The sequence below is a fragment of the Manis pentadactyla genome, chromosome 3 (assembly GCF_030020395.1).
Source record: "Manis pentadactyla isolate mManPen7 chromosome 3, mManPen7.hap1, whole genome shotgun sequence".
NCBI classification, from domain to species: Eukaryota; Metazoa; Chordata; class Mammalia; order Pholidota; family Manidae; genus Manis; species Manis pentadactyla.
In genome coordinates, this window is record NC_080021.1 from 209,519,937 (window position 1) to 209,532,157 (window position 12,221).

General features: G+C 41.9%; 1 protein-coding gene across 1 annotated transcript; it reads left to right on the plus strand.

Annotated features, from left to right (window-relative positions):
• Positions 1-10,483: 10,483 nt before the first annotated feature.
• Positions 10,484-11,583, plus strand: LOC130683039 (olfactory receptor 1J1-like). Its single transcript, XM_057499003.1, has one exon. The coding sequence runs from the start codon at positions 10,499-10,501 to the stop codon at positions 11,441-11,443; it is 945 nt and encodes a 314-aa protein (XP_057354986.1). The 5' UTR covers positions 10,484-10,498; the 3' UTR covers positions 11,444-11,583.
• The last annotated feature ends 638 nt before the right edge of the window (positions 11,584-12,221 follow it).

A 12,221-nucleotide genomic window follows, 5' to 3' on the forward strand; every position in this document is an offset into this window, starting at 1 on the left:
CAGCTTCCTTAAGACTTGATCTCAGACATGTGACACATTAAACCATGTGCTAATTAGATTATTGTCATTACCTGGTCTCTGACACCATTGACCAGTGTGGGTGTTCTTTACCCTTACATAAAGCATACAACAAGTACTCTTTTGTGTTTCCCCTTCTGAAACTGTAATTATGGCGAACACATTCTCAATGTTTATAGTTTTCACATGTGTGTATATGCTTCAGTGTATTCATCTAGGGAGTCCTTCAGGCAGAAATGAAAAGATGCTATTAGGTAACTCAGGGCCATGTGACATCATGAGGTCAGTGGGAAACACTGCTACACAGGTAAATGTAAAGCCAGTATTATAATATTTTTATTTGTATGTTCTCCTTAGGTTTCCTGAATGATTAAAAAACAAATTCATAAACAGTGACTAAAACTATGCTAACAGAAATGGGATTAAAGATGGTGGTGTGAGAGGAGAGGCAGAGGCTTCCTCCTAAAATTGGATACAATTAGAAAATTTAATTGGCGCAACTAATCCTGAGAGAGCAGCAGGAAAGAGGATGGCGCCAGACTGCACACACCTGGAGAAGAGAGCAGACCTCACCAAATGGGGTAACGTACCAGAGCTGTGGCTCCACGGGACCCGAGCCCCTCCCCCACCCCAGCTCACCTGCGGGAGGAAGAGAAATGGAGCAGGGAGGGAGTGGAGGCCTGGGACTGTTGAATACCTAGCTCCGGAGATCTGTGCTGGGAGCACAAACCTACATTTCATGGTGCTTTCATGAGACTCGCATGACTACTGGGTTGGAAAGTTAAAACAGGCAGAGTTCCTGGGGAGGCTGGGATTCCGGCTGCTTGTGGAAAGCAGGGATCCATATCTGGCTGCTCTGGGACAAAAACATACCTGTCTGACCGGCCCACTGGCTCAGGCAGTGGAGACAGGCACAGCAGACGGGAAGCAGGGAACAGCTCTTTCCTCCCCACAGGCACGAGTACCGCTCCCCTGTGACCCCCAACATTGCTTCAGGGGCTCAGCAGCTCCAGAATAGAGCTTCTGGACACTAGAGGGCGCCATATACAAACATGAAACGCCAAAGGAACCTTGTCCACAGTAAAATTGTTAATACAACTCCCGAGAAAGATTTAAATGATATGGACCTCGTGACTCTTCCTGAAAGGGAGTTCAAAATAAAAATCATTAACATTCTAATGGAGGCACAGAAAGACATCCAAGAACTCAGGAATGAATCCAGGTCGGAGATCCAATCGTTGAAGAGCACGATGGAGGGTATTAAAAGCAGGTTGGATATGGTGGAGGAGACGATAAATGAAATAGAAACTAGAGAAGAGGAATACAAAGAAGCTGAGGCACAGAGAGAAAAAAGGATCTCTAAGAATGAAAGAATATTGAGAGAACTGTGTGACCAATTGAAGCGGAACAATATTCACATTATAGGGATACCAGAAGAAGAAGAGAGAGAGAAAGGGATAGAAAGTGTCTTTGAGGAGGTAGTTGCTGCAAACTTCCCCAGTCTGGGGAAGGAGATAGTCTCTCAGGCCATGGAGATCCACAGATCCCCCTACACAAGGGACCCAAGGAAAACAACACCAAGACACATAGTAATTAAAATGGGAAAGATCAAGGATAAGGGCAGACAGTTAAAAGCAGCCAGAGGCAGAAATAAGATCACATACAAAGGAAAGCCCATCAGGCTAACATCAGACTTCTCAGCAGAAACCTTACAGGCCAGAAGGGAGTGGCATGATGGATTTAATGCCATGAAGCAGAAGGGGCTGGAACCAAGATTACTTTATCCAGTGAGATTATCATTTACATTGGAAGGAAGGATTAAACAATTTCCAAATAAGCAAAAGCTGAGAGAGTTTACCTCCCACAAACCATCTCTGCAGTCTATTTTGGAGGGACAACTATAGATGGAAGCGATCCTAGGGTTGGATAGCTGTCACCAGAGGTAGTAAAACCATAGTCAGGAGGATGGAGCAGCTGATTGTGAGGCAAATACAAAATTAAATTGACTATCCCCAAAGTCAATCAAGGGATAGACAAAAAGTACAGAATTTGATACCTAATATATAAAGAATGAAAGAGGAAGAAAAAGGAGAAGAAATAGAAAAGAACCTTTAGATGGTGTTTGTAACAGCATACTAAGTGAGTTAAGTTAGACTCTTAGATAGTAAGGAAAGTAACCTGGAACCTTTGGTAACCACGAATCTAAAGCCTGAAATGGCAATAAGTACATACCTATCAATAATCACCCTAAATGTAAATGGACTGAATGCACTAATCAAAAGACACAGAGTCACTGAATGGATAAAAAAACAAGACCCATCTATATGCTGCTTACAAGAGACTCACCTCAAACCCAAAGACATACACAGACTAAAAGTCAAGGGATGGAAAAAGATATTTCATGCAAACAACAGGGAGAAAAAAGCAGGTGTTGCAATACTAGTATCAGACAAAATAGTCTTCAAAACAAAGAAAGTAAAAAGAGATAAAGAAGGACATTACATAATCATAAAGGGCTCAGTCCAACAGGAGGATATAACCATTATAAATATATATGCACCCAACACAGGAGCACCAGCATATGTGAAACAAATACTAACAGAACTAAAGGAGGAAATAGAATGCAATGCATTCATTTTAGGAGACTTCAACACACCATTCACTCCAAAGGACAGATCCACCAGACAGAAAATAAGTAAGGACACAGAGGCACTGAACAACACACTAGAACAGATGGACCTAATACACATCTATAGAACTCTCTACCCAAAAGCAAAAGGATACACATTATTCTCAAGTGCACATGGAACATTCTCCAGAATAGACCACATACTAGGCCACAAAGAGAGCCTCAGTAAATTCCAAAAGATTGAAATTCTACCAACCAACTTTTCAGACCACAAAGGTATAAAACTAGGAATAAATTGTACAAAGAAAGCAAAAAGGCTCACAAACACATGGAGGCTTAACAACATGCTTCTAAATAGTCAATGGTTCAACGACCAAATTAAAATGGAGATCAAGCAATATATGGAAATAAATGACAACATCAACACAAAGCCCCAACTTCTGTGGGACTCAGCGAAAACAGTCTTAAGAGGAAAGTATATAGCAATCCAGGCATATTTAAAGAAGGAAGAACAAACCCAAATGAATAGTCTAATGTCACAATCATCAAAATTGGGAAAAGAATAACAAATGAGGCCTAATGTCAGCAGGAGGGACATAATAAAGATCAGAAAAGAAATAAACAAAATTGAGAAGAATAAGACAATAGAAAAAATCAATGAAACCAAGAGCTGGTTCTTTGAGAAAATAAACAAAATAGATAAGCCTCTAGCCAGACTTATTAAGAGGAAAAAAGAATCAACAGACATCAACAGAATCAGAAACGAGAAAGGAAACATCACGATGGACCCAACAGAAATACAAAGAATTATTAGAGACTACTATGGAAACCTATATGCTAAGAAGCTAGAAAACTTGGAAGAAATGGACAACTTCCTAGAAAAATACAACCTTCCAAGACTGACCAGGGAACAAACACAAAGTCTAAACAAACCAATTACCAGCAAAGAAATTGAAGTGTTAATAAAAAAACTACCAAAGAAAAAAAACCCCCCAGGCCAGATGGATTTACTTCGGAATTTTATCAGACATACAGAGAAGACATAACACCCATTCTCCTTAAAGTTTTCCAAAAAATAGAGGAGGAGGGGATACTCCCAAACTCATTCTATTAAGGCAACATCACCGTAATACCAAAACCAGGCAAAGACACCACCAAAAAAGAAAAGTACAGACCAATATCCCTGATGAACATAGATGAAAAAATACTCAATAAAATATTAGCAAACCAAATTCAAAAATATATCAAAAGGAGCATACACCACAACCAAGTGGGATTCATCCCAGGGATGCAAGGATGGTACAACATTCAGAAATCCATCAACATCATCAACCACATCAACAAAAAGAAAGACAAAAACCACATGATCATCTCCATAGATGCTGAAAAAGCATTCAACAAAATTCAAAATCCATTCATGATAAAAACTCTCAGCAAAATGGGTATACAGGGCAAGTACCTCAACATAATAAAGGCCATCTATGATAAACCCACAGCCAACATCATACTGAACAGTGCGAAGCTGAAAGCTTTTCCTTTGAGATCAGGAACAAGACAGGGATGCCCACTCTCCCAACTGTTATTTAACATAGTACTGGAGGTCCTAGCCACAGCAATTAGACAAAACAAAGAAATACAAGGAATCCAGATTGGTAAAGAAGAAGTTAAACTGTAACTATTTGCAGATGACATGATATTGTACATATAAAACCCTAAAGACTCCACTCCCAAACTACTAGAACTGATAAATGAATACAGCAAAGTTTCAGGATACAAAATTAACACACAGAAATCTATGGCTTTCCTATACACTAACAATGAACCAATAGAAAGAGAAATCAGGAAAACAATTCCATTCACAATTGCATCAAAAAGAATAAAATACCTAGGAATAAACCTAACCAAAGAAGTGAAAGACTTATACTCTGAAAACTATAAGACACTCTTAAGAGAAATTAAAGAGGACACTAACAAATGGAAACTCATCCTATGCTCTTGGCTAGGAAGAATTAATATAGTCAAAATGGCCATTCTGCCCAAAGCAATATACAGATTTGATGCAATCCCTATCAAATTACCAACAACATTCTTTAACGAACTGGAACAAATAGTTCAAAAATTCATATGGAAACACCAAAGACCCCAAATAGCCAAAGCAATCTGAGAGAGAAGAATAAAGTAGGGGGGATCTCACTCCCCAACTTCAAGCTCTACTACAAAGCCACAGTAATCAAGACAATTTGGTACTGGAACAAAAACAGAGCCACAGACCAATGGAACAGACTAGAGAATCCAGACATTAATCCAGACATATATGGTCAATGAATATTTGATAAAGGAGCCATGGACATACAATGGGGAAATGACAGTCTCTTCAACAGATGGTGCTGGCAAAACTGGACAGCTACGTGTAAAAGAATGAAACGGGACCACTGTCTAACCCCATACACAAAAGTAAATTCAAAATGAATCAAAGACCTGAATGTAAGTCATGAAACTATAAAACTCTTACAAAAAAATATAGGCAAAAATCTCTTGGACATAAACATTAGTGACTTCTTCATGAACATGTCTCCCTGGACAAGGAAAACAAAAGCAAAAATGAACAAGTGGGACTATATCAAGCTGAAAAGCTTCTGTACAGCAAGGACACCATCAATAGAACAAGAACGAACCCTACAGTATGGGAGAATATATTCATAAATGACAGATCAGATAAAGGATTGACATCCAAAATATATAGAGAGCTCATGCACCTCAACAAACAAAAAGCAAATAATCCAATTAAAAAATGGGCAGAGGAACTGAACAGACAGTTCTCCAAAGAGGAAATTCAGATGGCCAACAGACACATGAAAAGATGCTCCACATCACTAGTTATCAGAGAAATGCAAATTAAAAGCACAATGAGATATCACCTCACACCAGTAAGGATGGCTACCATCCAAAAGTCAAACAACAATAAATGTGGGCGAGGTTGTGGAGAAAGGGGAACCTTCCTACACTGCTGGTGGGAATGTAAATTAGTTCAACCATTGTGGAAAGCAATATGGAGGTTCCTCAAAATAGACTTACCATTTGACCCAGGAATTACACTTCTAGGAATTTACCCTAAGGATGCAGCACTCCAGTTTGAAAAAGACAGATGCACCCCTATGTTTATTGCAGCACTATTTACAATAGCCAAGAAATGGAAGCAACCTAAGTGTCCATCAGTAGATGAATGGATAAAGAAGAGGTGGTACATATACCCAATGGAATATTATTCAGCCATAAGAAGAAAAGAAATCCTACAATTTGCAACAACATGGATGGAGCTGGAGGGTATTATGCTCAGTGAAATAAGCCAAGCTGAGAAAGACAAATAACAAATAATTTCACTCCTCTGTGGAGTGTAAGAACAAAAGAAAAACTGAAGGAACGAAACAGCAGCAGAATCACAGAACCCAAGAATGGACTAACAGTTACCAAAGGGAAAGAGACTGGGGAGAATGGGAGGGTAGGGATGGATAAAGGCAGGGAAGAAGAAAGGGGGTATTATGATTTGCATGTATAGTGTTGGGGGGTGGGGGAAAGGGGAGGGCTGTGAACACAGAGAAGACAAGTAGTGATTCTACAACATCTTACTACGCTGATGGACAGTGACTGTAATGGGGTTTGTGGGGGGGACTTGGGGTAGGGGAGAGCCTAGTAAAGATAATGTTCTTCATGTAAAAACAAACAAACAAACAAACAAACAAAATTGTATCTATGAGCATAAAAAAATTGGTTATGGGCCACGTATTAGTTCTTGGTTGCCCATGTCAAATACTAAGTCTAATAAATTAGGCCTAAGCCTAAAAAATTAGGGTTTTTCTTTTATTCTCCAAGCACTTGTCACTCCTGTGTAATTTATTCCTCTAACTCAGGCTTCTCCCCATAGTTGACTCACACTCTCTGCATTTGGGGCTCCTGCCCCTAAACAAAGCTCTCCAACCTCGTTCTCACCGAGAATATAAACAGGTTACACTCATGTCAATTGCCCTTATTCTGCTACCACATGCGGGGTCACTGCTTCTGCCTTGGAGGCCACAATACTACACAACAAAATGAAGTAATTGATGCCAATCAGGAAATGTGCAAAATAATACCCAAATATGTGATGCAAGCTGCCACCGTCCTGAAAACCTGGAAAGAGAGGCAGAGCTCTGTGGCACCTGTGCTTGCTGGGAATGCCTAGCCTCAGGTTACCTGCTGGCCAGCCAAGGGGCATTTGTTCCTGGTGGGTAGTCACTGCTACATATGGGAAAACAACACAGGTAAGGTTGCTTGGATAGCACAGCACATGGTATGTTTCTCCAGCAAGAACTTTCCCTCAGTCCCTCCCTGCTCTTAACCACCAGTCCCAAGCCCATTCCATCTAGTTTGCACCTAACTACCTCTCCCCAGGGATCCTTCTGTGAGTGACAGATTTTCTCTTAAATTCTCTTTTGTGAAAAGTGTCATCAGCCTCTGACATACGAACCAAATCATGTGCCTTTTGATTATGTGCTATGCCTACCAAAGTTCTGTAGCCTCAATCTCTGATAGAAACACACACACACACACACATGCAAACATAACAAAAAAAATGTGGTAAAATGTGGGCCTTTGTGGAGTCAGTGAAGGGCATATAGGAATTCATTCTATCATCTTTACAACATTTTTTAAGTATGAAATCATTTAAGAATTCAATATTTAAAAATTCTGAGTCCCAACTGGAACCTAGTCAAGAAAAATTTGAGCTTGGAACTGTGCCCAGGAAGAAAGGGTCCAAGACATCCAGGCATTAAAACACTGTCCCCTGAGTCTCAGTCCCCTCTGGCTCCTGGATACAGACTCCCAGCCAGAATGGACAAATTGGCCAATTAGCCACAAGGGGTCCCCCTTTATTGTGAAGAGATGCTGAGGGTTTGGAGAACAGTCTAGAAGAGGTGTCTGGACTCAAAGCTGAGCAGCACAGGTTAGAAGGTGGTGGGAATCTACTCCTGCAGGTGGATCTGCCTGAGTGTGTGTATGAGTATCTCTGAGCTCATGTGTGTTTCTGTGTGTGTATGTTGTCAGCTTGTGTATGTGTTGTTTGATAGTTGCCTGGGTGTGTGTGTGTGCCATGTGTACTATGTGTCTGACTACAGCCTGATTTTTTTCCTGACTTAGATCCAATCTGGGGTCTGTATTAGTGCAAATGCACCAGGTTATCAGCCTCCTAACGTGTGACTAGGGACTCCGGATTCGTGCCTGTGATCCTCAATATTTACATCGTGTCGTCAGACAGAAGCACTTCTCCACTGGACGGGAGTGACAGCTGAGTGGATCACAGCCCAGCAGTTGGGGTAAGATTGTTGTCTCTATCGTGGGAGAAAAAGCCTTCCGACCTTCCAAGGAACAGGGTCAGAGGGCTCACACCTCTGCTCACACAGGGTGCTAGTACCATGTCACTCTGTGTGGGTACACATCCAGGGTGAGAGCAGGACGTGTCCTGTGTGCTGGCCTCTGCATGTCTGCACCATGTGAGTGTTACCATGTGCATGGATGCTGGCGGTGGTTTAATGACGGTGCCTGTGACTGAAGACGTGCTCCTCGCTGACGGCCACCCGGGAAGGGGGTGGGTCAGAAGGGGTCAAAGCCCGCCTCTCAGTGATAGGTGTACGTGTGCTGTTTGTTGGAGTGAGTGTGTGGTGGGTGTGCGTGGGTGTTGCTGGATCAGGTTGCTTATGATATTTTTGAATTGTGTGTGGTTCTGTATGTTTTTGGTGGTGGGTCTGTATAGTGATGAGTTATGCATAAGTGGTGTGTGAGTTGTGTTTTTCCCCAGATGTTTGGTGATTGTGTGTCAGTGGTGCATTGTGAGTGTATTTGTGGGTGACACATTATTGCATATGGTGTATTTCTAACAATGTGTGTAATTTATGGCTTGTATGCATATGAGTGTTTAGGAATGAAGCACTACTGGCTTTCCTTCCCTTGGAATGGGAATCCGACATGGGTGAATGGAATCCTCAACTGAGCAATGTGTATGTGTGTGTGTATGTGTGTGTGTGCACCTGGTTGGGGGATTCTGACTTGCAACCATGATTTCCAGTATGTTTTATGCACCCTCCCTGTGGAGCTCCGCCAGCTGAGGTAACCGGTGCCCCAGCACTCTGTCCTGAAGAGGACCTGCTGTCACTGTCACACACCTGCATGTGACTGAGGCCCTCGGGTTCCTGACCCTTCACGTGCACTTACCATCCCAAGCAAAGACAGTTAGGCACTGTGCTGGGTGAAGTTTGAGGGCAGAAGCCACACCAAGTGGCAGTAAGACCTTGGGAAGGTCACTAAACCCTGTGGCCTCAGGTTACATGTCCATAGAATGGAAGCTTACAGGCTCTCATAAGTACCTATGGCTAGAATACAAGTTCATGTATGTGAACCTTTGTCAGCTGTAGAGTATACAGATATGAATGAAGGAGTCACCTAGCCTGAGCTCTAGAGTAGTTTTGGACTTCAGGTTCCTTGCAGCCAAAGATAACACAAGGTGTAGGTGCTCATAACTACTGAAGTGGGGGAGTTCCATGTTGAGGGCTGGGTTCTGATCACACAACAACATTAGATTGTAGTACATAAAGTAAGCAATATTTGATTATTTTAAACTACAGAAAATATTAATTATATATAAATTCCTATGTACTTATATATACACACACATATACATATATTGATATATAAACCACCATATTTAATCTATATATGTGGGGTGCATATATATGCATAGTATATATATTAACCATATGTATGTTTATTTACATATATACTAGAGCTATATACACACACATACATTCCAAATACACATACACAGATGGAATATATATGTATACTTGTATAAATATATTGGATACATACTGAGGGGTGGCATATATAGGTATAAATATATTTTCATCTATATATGTGTGTGTGTGTGTAACTATATATATGGATATATACGTATTCCATCTCTGACAGTTACTGTTGTATGCTTATGGACTTTACAGAATTTATGTTTCTGTTTCCAACAGTTGAAGTGAGAAAGGACACTACTTCTTTGTGCAGCAATGAAGATTTCATGTGACAAAGGAAGACTGATGTTGGATTTCAGTAGGAAATGCATGGAGAGCCCTTTGCATATTAGACGCCACATAGTTTGATCCCCAAAACATTCACCATTATCATAAAAGATCATTGGAGGATATTCTGGGTTGGGAGTGATGCTGGCATCAAGGGGTCTAAACGACCACCCATTTCTAGAGCACTGGTGAGTTCAGGGCTGTGGGCAGACGGGACGGGCCAGCTCACAGGAGGAGAGTGACAGCGCGCCAACACCACGGCAGCACCAGAGTCTCACGTTACTTTGAGGCAGAAACAACTGACACCAGTTTGCTGGGGCTCATCTACTATTCCCGCCACAGTGAACTATTAGGGACTAGCTCTGACACAGTGCCATAAATAACACCCATAAGCTCATGAAATAGCATAGCACAGAGGGCAGGGCCCGTGTATTCCTGCTCCCTGCTGCATTCTCACTTCCTAGTGGAGGGCAGGGTTCAGATTCCAAGTTCAATTCAATAGATACAGGTTGGATGAAACCGTGAATGTCCTCCTGCTTGTGTGCGTGAGGAGTTCTTCGCTGCTTTTAGTGTGATATTTCCAGGAGCCAGACTGGGAAGCACTGACAAGGCATGTATTTACTGGAGGGACAAATTAATAGGAATGTCACATAAAAGATGCTGTTTTCACCAAATATAATGGAGACGGTACCTCTATCATTTTTTCTCATATTCCTCTCCCTCCCTTATCCCCAGCAGGTAACAGCCCAGTATGGGGCCAGAAAACCAGAGCAGCGTGTCCGAGTTCCTCCTCCTGGGGCTCCCAGTCCCCCTGGAGCATCAGGGTGTGCTCTTCGCCCTGTTCCTGGGCATGTACCTGACCACAGTGCTGAGGAACCTGCTCATCATCCTGCTCGTCAGGCTGGACTCACGCCTCCACACCCCCATGTACTTCCTCCTCAGCCACCTGGCCCTCTCTGACGTCTCCTTTGCATCCATCACTGTCCCAAAGATGCTGATGAACATGCAGAGGCAGTGCCGATCTATCACATATTCTGGGTGCATTTCACAGGTGTATTTCTATATATTCTTTGCTTGTCTAGACAGCTTTCTTCTCACAGTGATGGCCTATGACAGGTATGTGGCCATCTGTCACCCTCTCCACTACACCAGCATCATGAGGGACGAGGTGTGTATCCTCCTTGTGGTTGGGTGCTGGTTGTTTTCTTTTGCCCGGGCTCTGATGCACACCCTCCTTATGAACCACCTGTCCTTCTGTGCAGGGACGATCATTCCCCACTTCTTTTGTGATCTTGCTGTTGTGCTCAAGTCCTCCTGCTCAGACACCTCCCTCAATGAGCTGCTCATCCTCACTGAAGGCGGATTAGTCCTCTTCCTGTTAGTGAGTGGGATCTTAGGCTCATATATCCACATTACAATCATCATCCTGAAGGTCCCCTCCCTCCAAAAAATCTCCAAAGTCTTGTCTACATGTGGCTCTCACCTCTCTGTAGTGCTTTTATACTATGGGACAATTGCAGGTGTTTACTATTTCCCTGCATCAGGGAAGTTTGAAGACAAGAACATAATTTCTTCTGTGATGTACATGGTGGTCACCCCCATGCTGAACCCCTTCATCTACAGCCTGAGGAATAATGATATGAAACGTGCTCTTCAGAAAATATTCAGATCCAAGAATGCCCCCTGGGGTCATTAATTCAATCCCCCTGTGCTGGGCACTCATGGGAGCTGTAAAGTAGCTCTCCTTTAAAAGATGTAACTTGGACAGCTCTTGTGCCCACAATCTCCCATTCTCAATTTATGTCTCCTCTCACCTTCTCTTCACCTGTTTGTTTACTTTCCCTACCTGCTCTCTGAATTCTGTGTATTAATGTTGTAGAGTGAAATTCCAAGCCAAGGTGTCCTTTGATGTTCACTTCAAGCTTGTGAGACTTGTGTGTTCCACCTCCCTGAGCTTTAAGAAATCTTATCTCCCTCTTTTTCTTCAGGGGTTGCCTTTATCTGTTACATAACCACGCATCTTGACATGAATTTTCTTTTTAGTACCAAACTTCCTTTATTTCATTTGCGAGGAATTTGGAAGAAATTACCAAGCTTCTTTACCAAAGAAGTTACCGAACTGCTTTACCTACTGAATGGTGTCTGTCACAGGTGGCATTAACTTATATCATTTAAATGTGTATTTTATTTATTCCTCAGCACAAGCCACTGATAAGGCTCCTAATACTTTCCATGTTTCCAGAGGACCAAACTAAACCCCAGTGACACCAACACATCCCAGTATTACAACTTAATGTAAGACATGTAAGATTTTAAAACCATATGTTAAACCATGTAAGTTTATTGCCATTATCCTGATCTTTAACACCATTCACCAGTTTGGAAGTTTTGATCCTGGAGTAAGGCATAGAATAAGTACTCTTTAATGTTTCATTTAAAAATATTATTATACTTATGGTTAACTCATTCTCAAA

Coding starts and splice junctions, on each gene's coding strand:
- LOC130683039 (XM_057499003.1), top strand. CDS start 10,499: ATGGGGCCAGAAAACCAGAGCAGCGTGTCCGAGTTCCTCCTCCTGGGG.